The sequence below is a fragment of the Ursus americanus genome, chromosome 26, assembly GCF_024610735.1.
Source record: "Ursus americanus isolate L20-20 chromosome 26, mUrsAme1.1.p, whole genome shotgun sequence".
Taxonomy (NCBI): domain Eukaryota; kingdom Metazoa; phylum Chordata; class Mammalia; order Carnivora; family Ursidae; genus Ursus; species Ursus americanus.
Genome location: NC_142152.1, coordinates 11,479,227 through 11,503,441, shown reverse-complemented (window position 1 = coordinate 11,503,441; position 24,215 = coordinate 11,479,227). Strand labels below are relative to the sequence as shown.

Sequence of the window (24,215 nt, the reverse complement as noted above, 5' to 3'; positions counted from 1 at the left end):
CTGGAATTAGATTTTTATTTAGCAAGTTCATAATAGATTTCTCTCTCTCTCTCTCTCTCTCTCTCTCTCTCTCTTTCTGTGTGTGTGTGAGAGAGAGAGAGAGAGAGAGAGAACTTAAATCTCTAGGAGAAATGGTTTTTCTTCCACCCTGCTGGCTGAGATCTGATTCTTGGGATTTTTTTCCCCCACCAACCCCTGTGACCATTGCCTCCCTGGAGCCTGGCCCAGGGTAGCTATACTCTGGTGCTAAGTCCTTGGCCAAAAGAAAGTTTGAGTTCTGTGGGGTAGTGTGTGGGTAGAAGTGGTAGGTTAGATTCCATCACCTGCTCCACCAGCCATTAACCCAAATCTGATTTGTTTCGCCATCATCAATTGTCCCCATCTTACTTAGTAAGAAGGACCCAGCCTCTTCCATAAGCACTTTCTAGAGCTATTCTCCAGTGCCCCATCACTCAGTGGCCCTATCCAAATTACCTGTAGTACTCTTCTACCTTCTCTCCGTCCTCTGTGCTCCCAGATGCCTTGGTCTCCAGTTAACCTTGAGTCATGAGCAGGGCCCTAGGCCTCTCTGAGACCATAATGGCCTTTCACATTAGGAGTGTCTGGGCTTCCCATTCTATAAAAGAAATGGGGCGTCTCATTCCCTTTTCATGATGGAGAATCCATTTAGGTCTCAGCCTTCAGCTTTTGTGTCCTTGTTCTTTGTAGGAAACTCCCTTTCTTGTTCCTTTATCCCCTCCTTCCCATTCCCTACCCTTAAAAAGTCCTTCCTTGATTTCCCTTGAGGACAGATAACAACACCAATCCCTTGCTTTGCTTATGTAATCTTAACCTCTTTAAATAAGCAAACTTGGAACCCTTGTCTTTGCCAGTCTGGTTTTACCCTCTTTATATCTCTGAGCCTACTGAGCCTGACTGTGGTGACCCTGCTGATAGAGGGGGAGGGAGAGGGGTACCGTATTCCATAAGTCTTGTCAAAGAGCAGTATAAGGAGTGGGGACTGTCTTTTGTGCAGGGATCCTTTAATATGTTTGACAGATACCCTGTTTTTTAAGAAACCAAGGTAAATTCCATTTTAACAGTGATTTATTGTACTCCTACTATGTGTAAAGCTAAAACCCTTGACCAGACATGAAAATGGAGAAGAAACCATGGAGATGAATTCAAAATAGTATCTGTCTCTAAGGAGTTTATGATCTATTAGGGAAAATGAACAATGTTCATAATTAATTAGCACAAGTAGGATTAGAGAAGAACCATAGGAAAGCCACATAATTAAATGGCAACGAGAGAGCAAAGGAGGGAGCACGGGGAGATCAGGGACTCGTGTGTGGAGAAGGGCCTCAGAAGCAAAGGGTGACACACAGGTGGGACACAGCTCTGTCTGGCTGGACTGTGTGAATGGTAGCCACCATGTCTGATGAGCAGGTTGGGAAACTGGTGGAAGTAAGTTGATCAGGTTGATGGGGAAAGAGCCTCCACCTGCCTTGCCTGTGTCTCACCAAGAGGTTGCAGCTCATCTACTGAGAATCTCTATGCCGCCCCCCACCCTGGGGCAGGGGACCACGGAGTGTAGAACTGCATGCCTGGACCTTAATGATGTAGAACATCTGGCCGACAGGTAACCATGGAAGTTTGGGGTCCATTCAAGATTTTGAAAAACAAACCAAAGCAGCCTACTGACTTTCCTTAGAGTCCACTCTGAGTGACCTGTGGGAGAAGCCAAAGCTTTGGGAAGGTCCAAAGTAGAGAGGTCAGATGGACCTGTTCTCTGGTGGGTAGGCAGAGCAGAGAAAGGGGCTGCCAGGCTTCACCAGTTTTAACTTCTTGACCTTTTTCTCTTCAGTATTATCTTTGGAGCTGCCTTGGCAGCCTAGGCAGGGGCCAGTATTTCCACAGAGGCTGAGGAAGTGGAAGTGCCTCTGGTTCCTCTCATTTCAGCCACTCCCCCACACCTAAGAGCATTACAGCAAGGAAGGCATTCTTGCAAGATATCGGTCATCTGCTATGTAGGTGTATGTGGCAAGGTCGGAGAGATTGGTCTGGCCTTTTCTTTCCAAAATTGAAGATCCTGAGGTGAGGAGAAAAATGTCAAAAGACCCAGGTTCCACCTCCAATGCTACTGTCATGAAGCATGGTTGAATCAATTTCCTGTTTTATAAAATGCACATGGTGGTACTTTCCCAAGGGTATGTGAAGGTCAAATAAGATAAAGTTTATGAAAGTTTTTTATTAGTAATAAAATACTAGGTGAATGTTAGTATTTACAGGAAATCTTAATAGTATCTTTCTGTCCTTTCCCTTAACTTCAGACATTCAGGATCATTAGCTCAGTCATTGTCCCGGTTATCTCAGCCTGTTCCTAGGCCAATTTCTTCCTTCTTAACCCCACCCTCCTTTGTCTTAGAAGGCCTGGGTTGGAAAAAGGAGCCAGGGACCAGGAAAATTCATCTAATGCTTGTGGTTGAAGGTCTTGGCTCAGTCCCCAGAGACCCAGTGCCCACAGGGATGAGGCCCCATGTTTTGTAGATCTTTCTCTTCAAGGCTGCCCAGCCAGGATCCTGGCCACGTCTCTGCCATCAGCTGGGTGACCCAGAAGGCCCAAGAAACCAAAGGATGATGAGGCTTGTTAGATGCTCTTCCTCGTGTGGCAGCTTCTCTGGGTCCTTCTCCACTTAGTGACCTGTGGTTAGAAGACTTGTATTGGTTAACTGGACTCCCATTTTTTTCTGCCTCTTAAGTCAACTTCCTCTCAGTTCCAAAAGAAATACTCCCTATTCTGCCTTTCAGACCATTCCCAGCTCTTCCTCCCTGAACTGAAATAAACAAGCCATCTGGTTATTCTGTGTGGAAACTGCCACATCGATATACAAATACCTGACCTCTTTCCAAATGAATCACTGGATTTAGCATTGTGGATCAGCCTGATGGAAATGAACGGGGAGGTGGGCAAGAAAATGCCGCAGTTGCAGGGGGATGGATTTGACCTCAGCAGTGCCCAGGGGAGCGGTGGGGGTCCAGTAGTCCCTGGGCAGAAGTTCGAACTCAGCATCAGCATCTTAGAGCTGGCAGCACCTCATGAGGCTAAGTGCTGCGTAGCCCTGAGGCTTCTTCCTGAACAGGGGTTGTTCTCTGCTTTGATGAGTGCCTCTAGCACCTTCCTACTTTTTGAAAGATTAGGGGAAGGGAAGCTATTGAAAAGTTCAAGTTCTATCCCCCCCCTAAGAGGTTCCAGTCTTCATGTCTCAGTAGAAAGGCTTCCAGTGTCTCCTAGAGCCACCCTCATTTTCACTAACACCCCATTGCCTGTCCTTCCCCTTTTTCGGACTGGGAGCCATTCGGTAAACATTCATGGCTGTCTGGATGAGGGATGAGGCGCTGCAGGCTGCGGGGAATTTATCAGCCTGAAAAGCCCGTCCTCTGTGCTCTCTCCTCCTCGCAGAGGAGGCCTCTGCTTGCCTGCCTGCCTGCCTGCCCCCATGCACTGATTCGGGTGAGGACCCTGCCTCAGGGCAGATGTGGCCCAGTGGGAGAGGAGAAATGCAACAGAAAGATGCCCCCCAAAAGAGAAACCTTGTGCATTAGCCTCCCCCTGCCTTGCCTACACACTCAGATTGGCATCTAGGCATCCCAGGTGCCACCCACTGCAGGATTTCCAGCTCCTCAGCACAGAGGCATCTAGAAGGTTGCAGTGCGGAGAGCAGTCCAGGGCCTCTTGTGAAGATCTGTGAGAAGGAGAGGGCCCAACACGTCTTTCGTCCTCCTCTGTGGCTCATTGAACGCAGAGCCATCCTTTTCAAACAAAGGGCACAAATTGGTGTAGCCCTCTGGTTTTGCCTTTAAATTAGAATCCAAGTGATGTTTCAAACTAGAGATGCCTTTCCTCTGCATTCTGTCTTTGTAGCCTTCTTACTAGACAAGAGATGAGGTCGCATGGTGAGGTTGGTTGAGGACAATCCAGAGAACACAACAGGGCAGCAGGTGCACAGCGGGCTGTGTCCCTGCTCTCTGAAGCACAGAGTTGCTGCTACTTTGAACCTTGAACATCTTCCAGACCCACTTTCCTCAGGCCCCAAGGTTAAGTTCTGTGACCGGCAGATATTCCATCAGAGCCTTAGGACAGTGGCCCTCAGACCCTGCCGCTCCCTGCCCACCGACGTTGGCTCCCTGGAAACTCCACAGAGAGAGGGTGGTATGGGCTCCTTCCTGACTTTAGTAGCAAAGGGTGGTGCTTGGCCTTTCCCTGCAGCAGGATGACACTGACCCAGGTGCCCCAGGGGTGCCCCAGTTGCCTGAGAAGGGCTTTGTGTCCAGACGGTAAATGATTTCTTTCAGAGAGCAGGATTTCACCACAGTGCGTGTGGAGGGGGGTGGGGCACAGGTGCGGGGATTCAGCAGCTTCTTGGCAGCCTATTAAGTTGACAAGTTCACATGCAGCTGCCGGAGACCAAGGCATCAGGTGTTAATGGTCTGAATGTCTCTCTTAAGCTACCTGTGAGAACAAAGATTGTGTCATTAATGAGGGGTTTTTAAAATGTTTTCTTCTCAGATTTCAAAACATGAGTTGGAGTTCTATGGAGAGACTATATTTTGGGAAAATATACTATTCATAGAAATATGTATAATCATCAGCAATCATTTTAGTATACTGTCAGAAGAAAAAATAATTGGCTCAGCAGCTTTTTCTGGGAGGTCAGCCATTGTGAGTTTCCCCTCCTTCCCTGAGACGCCACTGCTCAGATAAACCTGCTGGTGACCTGTGCAGACAAACCGATGAGAGGCCAGCATGCCCCCCCGTGCTGTGCGGGCCAGGGCAGTCTCCTCTGCCCAGGACGTAACACCTTCTCCCACTGGCCTCCCCCCCCTCAAGAAAAGCTGTTCTTGCTCTCTGAGAATGCTTTGCAGAACCAAGGCTGTCCCCATTTCTGGGTGACTGCTATCTATCATTGTGAAGATGCTTTTCAAATATTAATACACCGAGGTTAATAATAAGACTCTTCCCTCCCCATGCCGTGCAGTCTGAGTGAGCCATGGTAATAGCCTCCTCCATCTTTGGGACATTCCTGTGGGCTGTCAGCTTTGTTCCCAAGGGCAGGCTATGACACCAGACTTTGACTGTGCTTATGGTTCCCAGAGCAGCTGGCATCCATTTCCCCCTTCTCCAACTGGGCGCCCCCTGCATGCTGCTGGGCTGAAGAGGCGCCAGGAGTGTTGTTTCCAAGCATCTGTAGCAATTGTTCATTTTCCTTTTTTATCGTGTCACTGAGAGAGAATGACAAGGAAGCTGGTAGCAGCTGAGTCTCTGGGAGCATTTTGCCTCCAAACCCTTTGGCTTTCAGACTCTGGAAACCAGATCAATAGGCGATCTCATTTTACAGTCCAGTGAGAAGGAAGTGGATCAAATAATCACACATGTGTCTCTGTACATATAGACGTATGTACATGATGTCAAATTATGAATTCCATAAAGATTTACCGTGAACTACGAGTTTCTGACATAACCTACAGCTTGTAACTCATCCAAGGAGGAGTGGGGCTTGTTGGAGTGTATATCACAGGGGCCTTATAGACCATGAGTATCTTCAGGGTCCTGGCAAGAAGCAGCAGGAAATCAAAAAGTGTGGCTGAGGGGTTTAATGAAGAGACTGTTTGCAAAGGAGTGGCAGGGTCGAAGGGTCAAAGTGTGGGAGTCTATAGCAGGGAGAGCTGTAGGTTCCTAGGATAGGAGCTGTGGCCTTCAGTAGAGGGCCAGAAGGGTAGAGCCACTTCCACACCCACTAAAAGGCTCTTGTAGGGAAGTGGTATGGTTACATTTGGGTTTTTTAATATCACTCTGATCTCAGTGGGGGGAACAGGTTATGGGGAGGCTATGCAAGTCTGGGAGGAGAAGATGACAGCATGAGCCAGCGTGGGGGCCATCAACAGGGAGTGGTGAGCCATCTTCATTCTTTTGGCCTCTTGCTGCTATCATGGGCTTTCCTGAGCTAGGTAACCTTGGCCAAGTCACTTTTCTGCTCTTCACCCATAAAACAAGTTTCCTCACCTGTAAACAAGGGGCTTGAGCCAGACGATGCACAAGGCATTTCCAGCTCTGGCAGCCCAGGAAAAAGCCACCTGTTAGAGTAGTGCTGACCGTATGCCTCCACCCTGAACCCTGGAGCTTTGGTTCCTGGCTCAGGGAAAGGGAATAATCGATCCTTTTTAGCAAATCAGTAGATTCTCCAGAAATTCTCTTGATTCAATAAAGGCTAGGCTGAAACCGAGTCCTGGACCATCTCGACTTCTGTGGCCTCGTGTTCTCAGTGAGTGTCATCTCTCCTTGCAGCCCCCACCTGCATGCATGGTAGTGCTTGGTGCTCTTTATCCAGATGATCTCACTGACCCCCGCCCACTCTGAAGTAAGCAGGGAAGAGCTATCCCCACACCTCTTCATAGATGCGGGAGAATGCCCAGCAGGAAGCGCCAGGACAGAATCCCAGGGACTTAAAATCATCCTGGTGCCATAAGGGCTACCGCACATGGGCTTTCTTGAATATCCTTCAGACCTGCATTATTACCTCCTTTGCATCCCACCCAGGACACCCCTTTCCATTTTCTTTCCCCCAGCAGCCTTTTGAGCCCCTTTGAGCCCCTTTATTCAAAACCCTGAATTCCTTTTCACTTCTGTCTTACAGCCTCTGAATACGATCACCTCCTGGGGGCCAGCTGACCCTTGTTCTGCCCTTGTCCGGCCCGGCTCTGGCCATTTCGTTTCCGCAGATCAAGTGTCAGTTGGGGCTGTGACACCTTGAGCAGAGACTTCTGCAGCTGCCTCCAGGCTGGCGTCCGGGTCTCTCCTCGCCCAATCCCACTTACACAGGGCACTTAGAAGCATTGTCCACCAAGAAACTTTTAGTGAGGTGTTGCTTTACTTACGAACCTCCAGGCTTTTCTTTACCTGGAGTATAAGGCTCAAATTCCCTAGACTGTCCTTCAACTTCTTTGCTCTGGGTCAGTTCACTGCTTCTCACCCTCACCCCCTAGATGTGCAAACCTGTAACTGTGTGTGCATGCGCGTGCACACACACACACACTTGCCAGTGTCCACCTTGAGGCCTTTGAACAAGACCCTCCCTCCTTCCTTGTCATTCTAAAACCATGATCATCTTCAAAACTCACATCCAAACTAGCCTTCTTCAAAAACATTTTTTTAAAAGATTTTATTTATTTATTTGACAGAGATAGAGACAGCCAGCGAGAGAGGGAACACAAGCAGGGGGAGTGGGAGAGGAAGAAGAGGCTCATAGCGGAAGAGCCTGATGTGGGGCTCGATCCCATAACGCCGGGATCACGCCCTGAGCTGAAGGCCGACGCTTAACCGCTGTGCCACCCAGGCGCCGCTCCAAAACATTTTTAAAAAATCTAAACTGGTCTATAATAACTTGCTTTCTTTTCCTACTGTATGTAAAGACCCTATTTTAAAAACAATAGGATGCATACTTTTATATCTTTAAACATTTTTATTGCCCAAAAATACGTAGTAAAGATTAGAAAAATAGATTAAAAAGGGAAAACTAGGGACAAATTGTTAGTGACCCATACAGATATTTTAATGCCTATTGATAACATAACTATGTATAAATGTGTGGATATTAAAACATTTTCTATAATATCATAATCTTAGAATTTTTCTTACAAAGCAGTATACTGTGGGTATCTTTTCATGTCCGTAAACAGGCAGATTATCATTTTCATGGCCATATAGTCTTCCTTTGTATTAATGTACCCCAGTCTAGTTGACCAGCATCTTAGTGTTCAACTCTGCTCACTTTTAAAGTCAGTCTTATGTGCTTTATTCTTGCCTTTGCAGGAGGGTAGTAAGCATCCTAGAGTTCTCTCTTAGAATCAACCCTAGCTAGATTTTAGATCCTGTTCTAGCCATTCACAATACTAGTGTGAAGAAAGTTGGTTGGTTAAAAGAAAATTTCCTGTCCAAACTAAACTGTAGGGTAGAATTTGTGCCACCAACATCGTTTATGATGTGTCCCTGAGGGTCTGCCCCTATGCTAGGCTTTATAGGATTGCCATCTATATCTTCAAGGTTTGTCACAAGTTCATGGGAGTTCAAGTATCGCTTACTCAGGTTCTGGAAGCTCTTGGCTTCCTGGCATGAGAAGGAGAGAAGTCTGAAGCTGTAAACCTACAAAGGGCTCAAGGTTAAATGATTGGTTTCAGGCCCAGGCTAGTGGTCCATGGGCCTCCCATGGTGCCTCTTCTCCCTCTTGTCTTTCTGATCACCCAGCTTTACTCATACCTTAGGGCTGGGTGCTGGTAAAAATGCAGGCTTCCTCAAAAAAAGCAAAAACTAAAATAAAACCTTTGTAACTTTTCATCAGTCATTTATTCCTCAGGGTTTATGAGCTTTATATCCTATTTTTCTTCATGACATCTGTTGTTTCTTGTTATGAAAGGAATACATGTTCATTGCAGCAATTTTAGAAACTATAGATAAGCAAAAAGAAAAGTCACCCACAGTCTTACTGCTCAGCTATAACAGCATCCAGCTGAAGCTTTCATTTTTAAATGCATATTAAAAATTACAAAACTGGGCTCACGTTATGCATATAATTTTATAATCTGAACTTTCCCCTAAAACGTATTCTAGTATCCTTTGTACAACCTTATTAATATCTTTATAAATGTACCAAAATGATCATATAATCCTCTGTTTTGAATATTTAGGTTGCTATTCTCTATTCTTGAGAGCAGATTTTTAACAGACAAAAGACAGAGAGAGATGAAGACTCAAGGAATTTTATAGGAAGCTATGGCAGGAATGAGATGGGCCTAGACCTGGGTGATTAAGGTAGATAAGATATTTCAGCCTTACCATTTGACTTAAGAACAGCCAATGTATAATAAGCTTTTATTTTTAAAACATCCCCACCTGGGACCTCTGATAACAAACTTGCCAGATGCCCATGATGTCAGGAAGTGAAGCAGGTACAGAGTAGGTGGGGCCAGTGGCAAGTGTGCTGTGGCCAAGGGAGGAGGGAAGTTGAAGGAAGAGCCAAGAGGAAGCCTAGAGAAGGTACAACACAGGAGAGGGAAGAGCCTTGACCCCAAGGGGAGAGATGTGTGCTTTGAAACAACCATAGGGGATAGTCAGAGGGCAAGACCTTGGAGAGTAGCTCCGTGGTGGTCAGGGAGGCAGAGGGAAAGTCTCCCTCCTGGGCTCTGTTCTCAGGGGGTGTAGGGAGTGTTCCTCACCTCGTAAACCTTCTCCCTCTCTCCCTTCCACCTCTCTTGTAGCTCAGGTGGTTAACCATGCTTGTGATTTTTGTCTGGTGAAAAGTCCTGTGGCAGGACACCCAAGGGAACTGGGCTATCTTGGAGAGGGGAGGAGAAAAAAAGTTTTATATTTTCTTTAGAAAAGGAAAAATGTATTTATATATTGAATAAATAATATGTACATCCAGGGGGTAACACTCAAAAGATACATAAAATGAGTATTATTCCCACCTCAGTCTCCCCAGATACCCAGTTCTTTTCCTATAACCAGTGTTATCAGTTTCTCATGCAACTTTCCAGGAATATTTTATGCATATGTTACCAAATGGTCTATATAATTTTTCCCAGCTTTTTTTTTTTTACTATACGTTGTTCTAGAACGTGTTTTCCCCCCACCCAAGATATATTGAAGATTGTTTTATATTAATATATAAACAACCTCTTTTTTTTTTTTTACAGTAATTAAGTGTTCCATTGTATGGACATATGATTTTAATTTAACCAGTCCCCTATTGGTGAACATTTTCATTACTTCCAATCTTTGTCTGTTTTTAAAAATGCAATGAATAACTTTATAAATAGATTATTTCCCAAATATATAAGTTTATCTGTAGGACATATTCCTAGAAGTGGAATTACTGGGTCCAAAAGTATGTGCGTATGTATTTCTGACCAGTCTTGCCAAAAATGCCTCTACACCTTCACTAGCAACATATGAGTGTTTTCTTTCCCCACACCATTAACCAAACACCGTATTTTATCAGACTTTTCGATCTGTGCCTACGCGATAAGTGAAAGGGTCTTGATGTACTGCCATTGCACTTTTTGACTTTAAGTATGAAAAATTTCAAACATACAAAAAAGCAGAGATAAAAGTATAATGAATCAACACCTTGACTTAACAACTGTTCATTTTTTGCCATATTTGCTTATCCATTTAGGGTGTTGAAGTATTTTTAGAATTGAAGATCATCAACAACATTTTACCCCTAATATTTTAATATGGACAAGAACATTTCCCACCTAACCATAATACCACTATTGCACCTAGCTTTACCTCTAGCTTAAAGCTATATGCTGGCAAAAATGCAGGCTGAATAAAATTCACATCAACTCTAATATAATCTAATACCCACTTAATATTCAAATTTTCCCAGTTGTCTCAAAAATGTCTTTTATGATTAATGTGCTCATACTAATTAAGGACCATTTATTAAATTGTGCGTATATGTTTATACTTTTAATTTGTACTTCTGTGAATAGCTTGGATAATTTTCTACACATCTAAGAGACTTTACAGTTTTTTTGTTAACTTTTTGTTCACATACGTATGTCCATTTTGCTAGTGGATTGTTGGTCCTTTTCCTCATTAATTTGTATATGTTCCTCATATCCTAAGTGAATTGGCCCTTTGTGATATGAGTTACAAATATCTTCAGACATTTGTTTGCCTTTGCTGACAGTATTCTAACGCACACAAGTTTTTTTTTTTTTATTTTAAATCGGTGGAGCAGAAATTTTGCCTGAAGTTTTTTTTTAATGTAGTTGAACTTTCAATCTTTTATACCTTTTGAATTTTGTGCCTTATACCATCATTATAAAAAAAAAATTCAACCATGATTTGTTTTGGTATTTTTATCGTTTCATTTTTACATTTCAGTTTTTATCCAAATGAAATTATCCTGGAGGGTGAGGTATATATTTAAATTTTCCTGGATGGCATCTAGGTTTGTCCACACCCTTTATCCAATAATCCTTCTTTCTTTATATTTGAAATACCATGTTTACCAGATATCAAATGCCTATCTGTGCTTGGGACTGTTTCTGTTCCATCGATGTGTCTATTCATATGCTAGTAGCACACAGTTTTATCATGGTACCTTTATGCTGTGCTTTACTATCTGATAGAAAAAGCACCTGGGAAGGTCTGTTATCTTCTTTTGGGAATTTTCCTAGCTATTTTTGTTTTCCCAATGAATTTTCTCATAGCTTCTCTAGTTTCCCCCAAATTACATAATTTAAATATATCTAAAATAATATTCAATATATAGATTAATTTAGAGTAAGCTGACAACTTCATGATATTGAATTTTCCTATTCAAGAATCGGATGTGCCTTTCTACACGTGTTCAAATCTTTTGTGAGCCTCAGGAGGCTTTTCAGTTTCTCTTTATGTAGATTTTACACTCTTCTTTTTAAGCTGAAACACTTTTTTTTTTTAATTATCATTGAGGGCCTTAGAAACTAGTATTTCAGAAAAGGATCCTGCCATCCCTTCAGTGACATCTTTTGCCTCTAGGTTTAAATCTAAACCTAGCCTTTCATTCAGGGCTTTCCATATTCAGCTAAAAACCTATTTTCCACATGTTTCCTGCTTACCTGTAGCTACCCAGCAGCCCCCGAACAAGCTCCATTTTTCCATGCCTTTCTGTCTAGGAACATCTTGCCTCCCTGGCTCCCCTCCTCCTCTGCCTGTCCAAAGTGGTTTTCTTCATGAACCCCCCCCCCATTTGACTACTCCAATTAGAATGACCTCTTTCCTCTTTCGCCCATGACCATTTACTGGATGTGCCATTTATCTGGTAATTAATCCAGTATCACCTTGTGACAGCTTTTGTATTATTAAAATGAACTGCCTTTTATCTCTTGTGTGGTTGCAAAGTTAACTGCTTGTGGGTTTTTGTCTTGTTTCCTCAACCAGATCATGAGGACCTTGGGGAGAATGAGCCTGCCTTGTGCCCCCCAAGCATCCAGGACAGGACCCTACACGTTGTAATAGCAGTAGTAGTGATGCTAACAGTGATGAGGACGTTTATGGCTAGCTTTCTGCATGCCAGGCACTGTTCTAAACACTTTCCATGTATAAACTCACTTATAAGCAGATAAATGTTTGAATTTTGGTATTGTGGGTTTATTTGACCTCAAACCAAAGCTTTGAAAAGGAGTGTAAAAGAAAGATCACCCAGTCACAATATCCAGACACTTGTTCTAGCTGGGTGGTGAGAGAAGAAGGTGAGTTTTCTAGGAGAAGCCCTGACATGTAGGGGAGGACTGAGGATGGCCAAAGCCTGGGAAGGAAGGAAAGAGGAAGAGGAAGAGGCAGGAATGGAGATGCCCTAAGCTTGAGGGCAGCAGAAGCACCAGGGTTTTCTGAAGCTCTGGTTTTGAGTCAGTCCATGCTCCCTTTCCTGCACTGGCAGGGTTAGAGGTCTGGAAATAGGGTCTGGACCCCTAGCTGGACCTTGCTGAGGCCTCCATTCCACTGATGGTCCCTGCAAAATGGCCCAGGTCCCCTAGGGATAGTAGGCCCACTGCATGGCCACTGCCCCAGCCTGTCCACACCACCCAGTTTCCCAGCCCAACTGGCCCTGGGCCACCCGCCTCTCCTGCATTTGGAAGGTTCCTGATGAACGCCTGGGCCATGCTAGGAGTGAATGTGCTGAGCAGGCCGGTGTGAAACAGCCAGAGCAAACAGCTAATGGAAATTAATCCCCACCCCTGGGCCTTTTCCCTCCTCAGGATCATCATTAGCTTCTCGGAATCTTTCCTGTGTCTCAACACTGCAAAATATTTCAGGGTGCTGGGGATTCTGGGCAATTTCATCCTAGCCTTCAAGTAAAAGGCAGCCAGGAAGCTGCCTTCCTGAGCTCTTAACCCTGCGGCTCCAACATTTTGGGGTCCAAGAGGCTTCATTTGTATGTTGAAAACTGGGGAGATCTAAGGGTAAGTTAGGACACATCTGAACCAGCGTATGTGCCAGCCCAGCATCCAAGAATTAAATCCCATGCCCCCAGCTAAAAGCACTTCCTTACCCTTTGTCAAGCATAAATAAATGGGTTTCAGCACCCATGTAATGAAATTTTTAGTTTCTTAAAAACAGGAAAAGGAGAAAGGAAGAAAGCACTCTAGGTTTTGGATACGCTGATCTCTAAAGGGGCTCAAACTTTCAGCACCTTGGTCAAAGCTCCACCATCAGTCAGAAGGGCTTGCCCCTTCTTTAAACAGGTCTACTTTCTAGGGAAGGCTCCATGCTGTTGTGGCTGGTTCTGTTGAGTCCAAACACACCCCAGAATAAACGCCGTTGCCTCCTTCCCGGTACATCATTGAAACTTCGGTTACATCTTACCGAGCAGTCCTTGAAATCAGGGAAGTGGCTTAATTTGCTGCCAACAAGAGTAAGGGGAGTTTTTACCCTGAAACTTTGCCCAGAGGCCCAGTGTGAATGGATTGCCATTTTAATTTTATATTCGAGACTTACAGAGCCAGTAGTAGTATTTTTCCTCTTTGTGGAAGTCTTATTTAAGTGGCTGCCATTGAATTCTTTAGATGAGAGACCAGCACTCGTCTTCTTTATAATAGAGTAGGCCTGCCTCAAGGAGAGTGCTGTCTTTCATGTCCTTGAGTCCCACGTTCCCCCCCCCCCCCCCCCGAGCCTGGCACCTCGCAGCTGTACGGTAAACATTGGCTGAATGAATAAGTGAATAAAATGTCTGAGTTCCTAACCCTAAAATAGCAGAGCAAGAGGAAGGACTCTGATGCTGTGAGCCTCAGGAACCACCAAAATTATACCCTGGAGGTCACACTGGCTGGGCTTCTCTTTTTGTTGTTGTTAAATCAGATATTTAATAATTTAAAAAGCCAACCCTGCCACGGTTTGGGCTCAGCCGAACGGACATGTAATCTGCTCCCAGGGCGCTAACTCCCCTCCTGGCTGCTCTGAGGCTGCACTCGCTGTGCCCGACACCCACACACCCTCCCCAGGGATCCTCCATGGCCCTAGGCTCAGTCCCACTGCCAGGTCAGCTCCTGCACCAAAGTGCCTGCAGCCTCTTGCCACAAACTGTTCACTGAAGCCAACAGAACAAGCGTTCGCCCCTCCTCCCCTCCTCTCCCTTTGTGTCTCTTTTCTGCCACTCTCCTCTCTCTCTTAACCTTCCACCCCTCCCCCACTTTCTGCCATCCCAGCTTCTGCCCTCTCTCCAGCATCTTGTTCAGGCCTCCCAGCCCTACCTGGGCAGGTGACCAGCACCTAGCTTGCAGAGATGCGAAGAGGTACCTCTCCTGAGCTGGCACAGCATGGGCGAGAAGCCTGGTTTGGCTGATGCTGATTTAGAGTGGGGGTCCCATGTCAGCTTCTCAGGTCTGAAGATAGAGAACTCCTGCCTGCCATTCTGGGGGTGAGAGATCCGGCATAGTGCAATGGATAGCCTCCAGCCCATGCCTCCCTTACCCCTAATCTCATGTGGATCACACTTTCCACTTGCCTTGTTCATCATTCTTCTCTACCTACCAGGAGCTCCTTGAGGGCAGGCAGTTGGTTTTAATTTTATGTATTATCAGCCTATCCCAAGCCTGCCACCAATAGGAGCTGAATAAATGTGCAGTTGACTACAATACAGCTCTGGAGCACCTACTGTGTACCAGGCTCTGGGCCTTAGGGATATGGATGTGAACAAGACAAGACTTCACTGGCTCAAGATACCTACACTCTTGCAGGGGAGATGGGCTTTCAACTCCTATAAATGTGAAGCAGGCCCTAAATAACAAATGCATATGCAGGGGTGAGGGCACCCACAGGGACGCCTAACCTAGCCAAGGGGTCAGGAAAAGCTTTTTGGAGAAGCACTGACTCCTACAGGACACTGTCCTACAGGACAAATAGGAGTTGGGTAGAGGGGGTGGGGGAGGGGAAGGGCAAGAGAGACCATTCTAGGCAGAGGGAATGTTGGTTGGATGGGTAGATGGGTGAACCTGGCATTGAAATCCGAGCTTGCCAGTACAATGGGACAGCATTCTGCCAGGCACAGGAAACAGGTGGCTGAATTAGGGGTGAATAGCCACTGTGCATAGAAGGTGGTGATAGAAGTTATCTCTTCATTGCCCCAGTCATGACACGTGGACCCATGTTGCCCAAAGACTACACTCTGATCACAAATGTTCCTAGGAAGGCAGTGGAATAGATAGTTCAGCCTCTCCTGCCAAGGATCGGGGGACCCTGGAATTAAGGGAAAACGCTTCAGCCCTGTGGCACATTGCACATTGACACGGCCAACTTTGGGCACCTCACCCAAGTCTCTTCTCCCCACTCAGATGAGCGGGAAGTTGTTCAGAAGAAGACCTTCACGAAATGGGTGAACTCAAACCTGGCTCGCGTGCCCTGCCGCATCACTGACCTCTACAAGGACCTGCGGGACGGGCGGATGCTTATTAAGTTGCTGGAGGTGCTCTCCGGAGAGATGCTGGTAAAGCCCCTTGCCCCGAACCCCAAGGCTGGTGCTGTGCCCCCTTTTTAGAAAACACATGGCCTGGGAGTGGTTCTAGTTCCCACAGCCTTCAAGGTTTCTCCCTGTTCTTTAGGGAGGTTTCATTACTTACTGATGTGAGATGTCCGTGTGGCTTACTGAGTTCTCTGACCTCTTCTCAGAATGTATTGCCTCTTGGCCATTCCAGCCTCTTCATGCTTCTCCCAGAAGCCATACAGAGCTCTTGATTTCTCCACTGGGGGCCTAGGCATCTGTGACTGGCCTGCAGTGGGCCCACCCTCAGCCCCCTCGCGCAGGCTAAAATGGATTCTGTTACCCGGCTGGAGAAATGACATCCTTCTTGGAACCAAGAGAGGAGTGTGGAAGATATTTTCCTGTGTGTTCTATCACTCTTCCAAGTGGAAATGTAGTATAGGCCCTCTCCATGTGACCCACCTGGCAGTAACGTTGCCTCTGAGTGAGAACCAGGTTAAGGTTCAAGTTTTGCTCAGTCACTTCCATCATAACCTTGGGTCTGTCATTCAGGACCTTCTTTTCCTTGTTTCCCCTAAATATAAAATGATACCTGTACCTGATGAGGTACGAAGATCCTCGGGCTTTGAATGAAAAGGTACCATATTCTCCCATTGCTTTTTCAACTGCCTCTTACCCTGTATTGAAAGGCCACCAGAAAGAGTTACCACTGGGAACCCTTCACATGATGTGGTTACTCCTCAGTGGTGGTCCCCTTAAGTTTTGGCTGGGGCCATTCAGAGGTGAGGAGGGAGGAGGTTTGATGGTGGGATGGCCCCCATTATCAACCACCAAACAAAAAGCCATTCTTATCACCAGTAGTTAACAGTTCTTAGACCTGTGCCTGGCACATAGTAAGTGCTCAATTAACTATTTGCTGTCTCAGTGCTTTTGAATATCATTTATTACCCCCTCAGAAGTCTTTGTTGAGACCCAGGAATAGTACTGATGCAGCCCAATTACAGAGCTCTAGGTGCTCAAGGAAAGGGGAGCATCTAAACTTTGCAGAAAGGATGGGATTGAAAAATGTCAAGGAGTGAACATGAGAGTTGGAGATTGGCCAGGAGGGTGGAGGGTAGACACGGATGACAGGAGTTGGTCTAGGCTGCAATCACCTCTGGGGTGATTGTGAGGTCCCTCCATGCCCATGAGGCCAATGCCCTCCCTCAGCCAAAGCCCACGAAGGGGAAGATGCGCATCCACTGCCTGGAGAATGTGGACAAGGCCCTACAGTTCCTCAAGGAACAGCGCGTGCACCTGGAAAACATGGGCTCCCATGACATCGTGGATGGCAACCATCGCCTGGTCCTGGGCCTCATCTGGACCATCATCCTTCGCTTCCAGGTGGGTTTCCTGGGGGAGCAGAGGGAGTGGAGGGAGCCTCCCTGGGCCAGGGAGGTGAATGAAGTGTGAGTGTTTGTGCACATTCTGGGAGGCTAGAAACCTGTCCCGTGGGGCAGTGTTTATAGGAAGAAGTAACCGTCCTCTGCATTGACTAATTGCTGAAGTTCAGGGTGAGCTGTTCAGTCAACAGTGTAGTCTGTTGAGGAAGAAGATAGAAATTAGTAGCTGGGGTGAGGTCTGGCCTGGAGATCTGCTTTTGTCCTTTTCCCCCAATGTGTGTAACTTTTTGGTTCTATAAAATCGTTTGATTCAGAAGTTGCAAAAACAATACAGAAGATTGAGATTATGTTTTTCAGTCAGAAACTTTTCTCTTCCCACCCTGAAATTCAAGGTCCATGATTTGTAAGGAAGTTTAGAAAGTGCAAAGGAAGGAAAGCAGGGCCTTCCACCTGCTGGCTGGGGGACAGAAAGAATCTAGTCCTGAGGCAGGGAGGGCAGGGAAGGAGACAGCACACAACTCACAGACTGAAGATCTCATCCGAGGGGTCTTGGGTATCCAATTTCACTCTGTGGGTGTGTACAATGAAACAATAGTGGCTGCAGAATTGGGAAGAATGTACTAATCAAAACACAATACCTTTCAATATTCATGTTGTCCCTTGCAGGGCATTGTTCCTCAGAGGAGGGTTTGGGGCATCTTGTCTATTCTCAGTATCCCATTAGTTATCAAGTTAGAGCTGTCTCTTCTGACATGAGGAGGCCATCCTTGGCCCAATAGCTGACTAAGGTGGGGAAACAGGCCACGGGGACCCAGGGCCTTACACTGTGGTGTTGCTGCAGGGCTGGCAAGGCAGATGGATGGCCAAGAAATTTTAAGAAAGAGGGAGGGAGCTTGCCAGGGAGAGAGGAAGGCACGGATGCAGATGCAAATCTCATTTCTCCCTCTCTCTTTCCTGCACCCCTAGATTCAGGACATTGTTGTGGAAACTCAGGAAGGTCGTGAGACGCGCTCTGCCAAGGATGCATTGCTGTTGTGGTGTCAGATGAAGACAGCAGGGTATGCCCTGGGAACCAGTTCACTACTCCATTCCCCCTGCCCTCCTGCTTCCCCCAAGTACTGCCATAGCCAAGGAACACACATACCATCTCCCAGAACTATAGCAGCCTCAGCGTAGCCAATACAAAATGTATCCTGACCTGATTCTTGGAGGCCTGGGATTCAGGATTCCTTTCCAGAGTTGCCTGGGTCAGACTCTGGTGTCTGTTGGGTGTGTGAGTCTCTTGGGCCCACCTTATGGAGGAACCTCTTCATGTAGTTTAACTGCTGTCTGTCGTTGAAGGGGCTCGAGAAGGGATGGATCGGTTTCTCTCCTGTGTATTGGTCCCTCAGTTCATACACTTTTGGGGACTCCAAAATAATCTGTTTCTTAGGTCTTAATGTTTCTCTTGGATGCAGCTACCCCCAGGTCAATGTCACGAACTTTACCTCTAGCTGGAAGGATGGCCTGGCCTTTAACGCCCTGATACACAAGCACCGGTAAGGGGGAAGAGAGGGCTGAGGGCAGAACCCCTGGGCTTTCTGGATACAGGGCGTACAATGTATAGGTCCCTGTTCAAGCCTTCTCTCACCTTCAGCTTCCCTGCCTCCCTGAAATTCCAGGCAGGCCCTCTCCCCTTCCCCATGTTCTGTTGCTCACAGCTGCTCCTCCCCTGCTTCTGTCTCCTCCTTTCACTTCTGCCCAGCTGTCTGTCCAGTATCTTAGCTTCATGCCGGGGCTGCCCTGTAGGTGGGGATGCTGTGGCCACCGCCTTTTAGCAGTCTGGCCTTGTCCCCAGGCCTGACCTGATCGACTTTGATAAGCTGAAGGACTCGAACGCACGGCACAACCTAGAACATGCATTCAAGGTGGCTGAGCGTCAGCTGGGCATCATCCCGCTCCTCGACCCTGAAGGTAAGCTGCACCTGCTCCAGCCCTTCACTGCTGCAAGGGAGAGAGCGTTCCTGCCGAAGGGAGCCCCAGCCTGACGGGGCACTGGGAGGAGGCTAGGCCCGGTGCCGGGCAAGCCATGGACACAGCGAGGGGCCAGTGGCTGGGCCAGCACTCTGCTCCGGGCCTGCTCTTCAGATCCAGGGTGGTTCCTGACCCTCACCTGGGCTAACAGGGTCCCATCTGTAGTCTCTGGATCCTTCTTTTTCACTCCTTTCACTCCATTTGCAGTTCTAATATGAATTTCATCCTCTCGCAAAAATCGCAAACACTCTCATTCTCACCCCTGTGGTTGTCACTTGGTGCCTAGAGTTGAATTTCGTGCTGGAGGAACAGGGAGATGAACCCTCTGAGCCTGACATTTCCACCTCCCAGTTGGGCCCTCAGCACGCACCCTTTCCCCTTACAGATGTCTTCACAGAAAACCCTGATGAGAAATCCATCATTACCTATGTGGTGGCGTTTTACCACTACTTCTCCAAGATGAAGGTGCTCGCGGTGGAGGGCAAGCGCGTCGGCAAGGTATGGAGCTGTTTCACAGAGTGCCACCTTGTTTCCCTGTTTGCCACACTGTGATGCTCCCTTCCTATCCCAAGAGCTCTGTGTCTGAGCCCCAGCTGCAGGGGGGCAGACGGATCACTCCCCACCAACTTCCCCTGAAGCCAAGCACTGCCACGTTAATGGCTCCCAAGCTTAATTCCAAAGCAAGCTGATGGGCTGTCCTGAAAAATGTCCTAGCCTACAGCTCTGAGCCCCACTTCCCCATCTCATGAACATTTCCACGGGACACGATGAGCTTTTATGTACTGGCCTATTGTGGTTCTGGGCCTCTTCACTCCGTGGAGTATCAGGAACCCATCCCACCGTACAGACCCTCCTGCCGGATTCCTTTCCCCTGCTGGCCCACAGCTCCCCAAGGGTAGAGACCATTTCTCTTTCGTCCTCGTGTGCCTGATGTTTAGCAAAGACAGTGCCTAGAAGCTCTGGATTCCTAATAATGCATTTTAAAATGAACAAGACGTTGGCCCTTCTGGTGGCTGATGTCCTGGCCCAGCAAGCTTACCAGTCTTTTCTAGGGTTAGGGGAAGGGTGGAGCTGGCCCTGAACCCTAGCAGAGCTAGCTCCCTGCTGATGTTGCCATTCCTCTTCCAGTCCACTCCTCCTGTCTTAGCAATGCCTTGGGGCTCAGGGAACAAACCCAACACGGAATGCTCCAAGGCTGGAGAGGGGGACCGCCTTCATTTTGGTCCCCATTGATGGCCTCATTGGTGTCATTGCTCTTCTGATAAGGATAAGTGATAAAGTGATTCCCTAGGTCATTGACCATGCCATTGAGACGGAGAAGATGATTGAAAAGTACAGTGGGCTGGCCTCAGACCTGCTCACCTGGATTGAGCAGACCATCGTGGTCCTAAATAGCCGCAAGTTTGCCAATTCCCTGACAGGCGTCCAGCAACAACTACAGGCCTTCAGCACCTACCGCACCGTGGAGAAGCCACCTAAGTAAGGGCCTGGGCTCTGGGAGGGTGGGCATCTGAGGCTAGGAAACTGATTGCCAAAGGTAGAGGCAGGCTCTGGGTCTTGAGAAGTATATCCGGGAGGTATAACCTAGAGGTGAGAGAGCTTCACACTTCTCATCCACTTCATCCCCACCTTGGTTTCCTGCTCCCAAGCCATCAGCCTGCAGGAAAGGGGCATTGAGGAGTAACCCTTGACACAGAGCTAGAGAAAGAGAAAGTGCTGGAAAGTTCCTCTCTCCTCTGTGCGCTGAGCTGTGCATTTGTTATCTGGTAATAACCTCTGTATTCTCAGCCCCAGAGCTCTCTGTCTGGGGTCTTGTTGATGACCAGCTACATCCCATTCCTCTCCCATCTGTCACTGCTCATCAACAGAGCATTTGGGGACCTCTCAGGACCTCCGCTTCACCCCAGTGTGTGTAGGGTCTGTGCACATGTGTGCACACGTCTGCACAGCCACACCCATGTGTGTGCATACGCATACAGACACGCCCGTAAAAACATGCACAGGTGGACACACAAACAGAGGGGGCATTCTGGCTCACCTGCCCTCAGCTTCTCCAGCTCTTCTGAGATAGATCTCTAGCTCATTGGTGGTACTCTTGGCCTTGTTCCTCCCCCTCACGTCCCACACTCTTCATTCGTGACTCCAGGGAAAGGTGAAACATGGAGTCTAGAATGTACTATAAACAAGTATCCGGTTTCTGGCCTGACACTAACCCACTTTTAAAGTCCTAAATTCAGTACAGAAAACCTCCCCTGGGCTTCTCTCAGGCCGTGCACCACAGGGGTGATATCTCTTGGCCAAGCAGATGGTGCTCTGGGCCCCAGCTCTCTTGAAATGACTGTGAGTGGTCGACTCTGTCAGGTTGGCCTCAGGATGGGGAGGGACCTGGTTGACAGCCCGTCCTCGACGACTACATGGAGGATGCAGAAGTAGGCAGACACTGGTGTACGTGCGGGAATGTAAAGTACACAGTTCCCTTGAGCGAGCCCCCGGGCTCCAGACATTCACCCTGCTGCCGGTTCTCGTCTACACCTGCTATCCTCCTGGAGCCCAGCCTTTTTTCTCCCCTCTGGTTATTACCAGAAGCAGTGGGCCTTTCAGACTTGTCCAGAGGACTGGCTCATTAGTACTCAGGTGAAAGTTTCTTTCAAGACAATATGTTCTTACGTGGCTAATGCTACTTCTAGGGTTTTATTGGCTCGCTCAGTAAAAAACCAACTAAAGAGCTAGTCAGAAGCCTTCATCATTTGCAGAACGGGGAAGACCTTTCTTTGTGTCAGTTGGTAAAACTCTTGGTATCTGCAGGAATTACTAGAATACTCCAGTTAGCCATTCCCCTCTGGAAGCAAATGATAAGCAAACACTATTTTGGCTGTTGTGTTTTTTCTGGTTTGTATTTTAAAGACTCAATCCCTAGTAGATCACAGTTGGGGAGTATGATAGACGTTTTAACAAGTAAGTTAATGTATATATCCTCTTTACTTTTTTTGTTTTTAAGGAAAATACATTTCACTATCCAAGCTCCAAGATGCCAGGGTTCCATGTTGACTTTAGCAAAACATTTGGCAATGGGGACCTCAACGCTAATCTCCCTACCTCTGTTTTCACAACAGGTTCCAGGAGAAGGGGAATCTGGAGGTCCTACTTTTTACCATCCAGTCCCGGATGAGAGCCAACAATCAGAAAGTGTATACCCCTCACGACGGGAAACTAGTATCTGACATCAACCGGGTACAGCAGTGTTTTCCATATACATTTGCCGGCGGGTTGGCTTAGTTTCTGACAAGGGAATGCTTACTGGGCAGGGTTAAACCAAGCCACTTTCTGTGGTGTTATTAACTACACATGCTGGCTATTTGGGGCTACTCTCTGAAACTATTTCTATCCATTAGTTCAGCCCCCTGCTCAGATGATCAGAGTCCATTTTTGGAACCAGTTTTATGGCTTAGTCTCCATAGATTCTTGAGTTTCTCTGACCGCAGAATGAATATTAACTACTTTTAACAGAAGGGAAATGTCTTCCGATATTTCAGAGATTTAGAGGCCTACCACAACTTGGACATTCTAACAAAATGAAAGTAGCCATTTAGTCAGTGAGAATGCACTGAACACCCGCAGAGACAAGTAACATTATATTAGGCCAAGAGTCTAAGGCAGGTTTAGGGGAGGAGGGAACTGCAAGGTCAGGAACAGTGCTCCCCAAATCTTTGGTAATCAAAAGATTTGCTGAACTTTAGGCTCTGCCTAGATTCCTGAAATCACTTAGTGTTGGGTTAAAGAGATGGAACCCCCAAACCCAGATGTTCCCCTGTGCCCCAAGAATTCTCCTCTGTCCCCCACACAGGCCTGGGAAAGCCTGGAGGAGGCTGAGTATCAGCGGGAGCTGGCCCTGAGAAATGAGCTCATTCGGCAAGAGAAGCTGGAGCAGGTGGCCCGGCGTTTTGACCGCAAGGCCGCCATGAGAGAGACGTGGCTCAATGAAAACCAGCGCCTCGTGGCTCAGGTAGTGGGAGACGTGCTGGGCATGGCAGGTGGCAGAAGCTTTCCAGAGCCCCCAGCAGTCAGCTGGGCTGGAGACCCAGCTGGCCTCTCAGTGGCAGCAGGATAAGCCTTTCTACAGGCCTTCCAGCCCTGCTCCCCATGACTGGGTAGGTCTGGATTCACATTTGAGGAAGAACTCTCCATGGACCCTGGCCTCTAGGGCCACGTCCAATTTCACTAGCTGAAAATTGACCCCAGGGTTGACGCTCCAGGAGAGTACCTGTTGCTTCCCACTTAGAGTTTGGACTCAAATGTTGTCCAGGCAGGGCAAAGCCAGCGTTCTGAGACTCAGAGGGCATGTGTGCATCCTTGATAGCATGGGGGTGTGCTGTCTGTTTCCAGCTGCGGGGCTCCTAAGTGAGGAGCAGCCCCTTCCCGCCCAGAATTGGGCAGGTCCCTCCCAGGCAGGGTGGCAGGCGCCAGCAGGCCGCAAAAGAGCTCTGTGAGTGATTCACACTCAGCATACCTGCACATAGGGCACAGTGAATAAAATTATGAGCTGCTTTTAAAGGTTCTTGTAAGACAGTCTTTGGAACTTGGCTCTGATAAGATCAGCTGAAAAAGACAGCCGAACAAGCTCCTAGGGAGTGGGCTTTCCCATCAAGCAGTTGTTCTGAGGGACCCGCCATCTCTCTCTGTTCGAAGGGACTTGCCAAGGGGAGCCCAGTTAAGTTGCCCACTTTTCTCCCTGGGGGCCAGGATAACTTTGGCTATGACCTGGCAGCCGTGGAGGCCGCCAAGAAGAAGCACGAGGCCATCGAGACTGACACGGCTGCTTACGAGGAGCGGGTGAAGGCCCTGGAGGACCTGGCCCAGGAGCTGGAAAAGGAGAATTACCACGACCAGAAGCGCATCACTGCCCGCAAGGACAACGTCCTGCGCCTGTGGAGCTACCTGCAGGAGCTGCTGAGGTCCCGGCGCCAGAGACTCGAGACGACACTGGCCCTGCAGAAGCTCTTCCAGGACATGCTGCACAGCATTGACTGGATGGACGAAATCAAGGTGAGCCCTGGAGGCTGCCCATCCCCCGTGCCCCCAGGCCAACCCTAGCTCCGCCCCTGCAGTTAGCCCTGCTTCCTTAGATGCCTCCCAGCCAAGCACGATCCTGAGCCAGAAGGGAGAAACTGAGGCAGTACGGTGTCTGGCTGCATCCACCTATCGACTACTTGGTTCCCTCTGCTCCAGACAAGTCACCAGCCCAGGTCCACTGTATTTTGGGTGATCAAGACATCTTAGGTTCATGGTAGCAGAGGTGCCAACCTAGAGAACCTAG

The 24,215-nt window shown here is 47.7% G+C and overlaps 1 protein-coding gene across 4 annotated transcripts in view; it reads left to right on the top strand.

Annotated features, from left to right (window-relative positions):
• Positions 1-24,215, top strand: part of SPTB (spectrin beta, erythrocytic) — a 119,960-nt gene that overhangs the window by 55,164 nt on the left and 40,581 nt on the right. For all 4 annotated transcript variants that reach the window (XM_087856002.1, XM_087856003.1, XM_087856004.1 and 1 more), the window contains 10 exons: positions 15,361-15,512; positions 16,716-16,889; positions 17,855-17,946; positions 18,346-18,426; positions 18,726-18,841; positions 19,287-19,399; positions 20,193-20,380; positions 22,015-22,132; positions 22,746-22,904; positions 23,642-23,944. In XM_087856002.1, the coding sequence (XP_087712128.1) occupies positions 15,361-15,512; positions 16,716-16,889; positions 17,855-17,946; positions 18,346-18,426; positions 18,726-18,841; positions 19,287-19,399; positions 20,193-20,380; positions 22,015-22,132; positions 22,746-22,904; positions 23,642-23,944 (1,496 nt within the window). The remainder of the gene's footprint in view (positions 1-15,360; positions 15,513-16,715; positions 16,890-17,854; positions 17,947-18,345; positions 18,427-18,725; positions 18,842-19,286; positions 19,400-20,192; positions 20,381-22,014; positions 22,133-22,745; positions 22,905-23,641; positions 23,945-24,215) is intronic.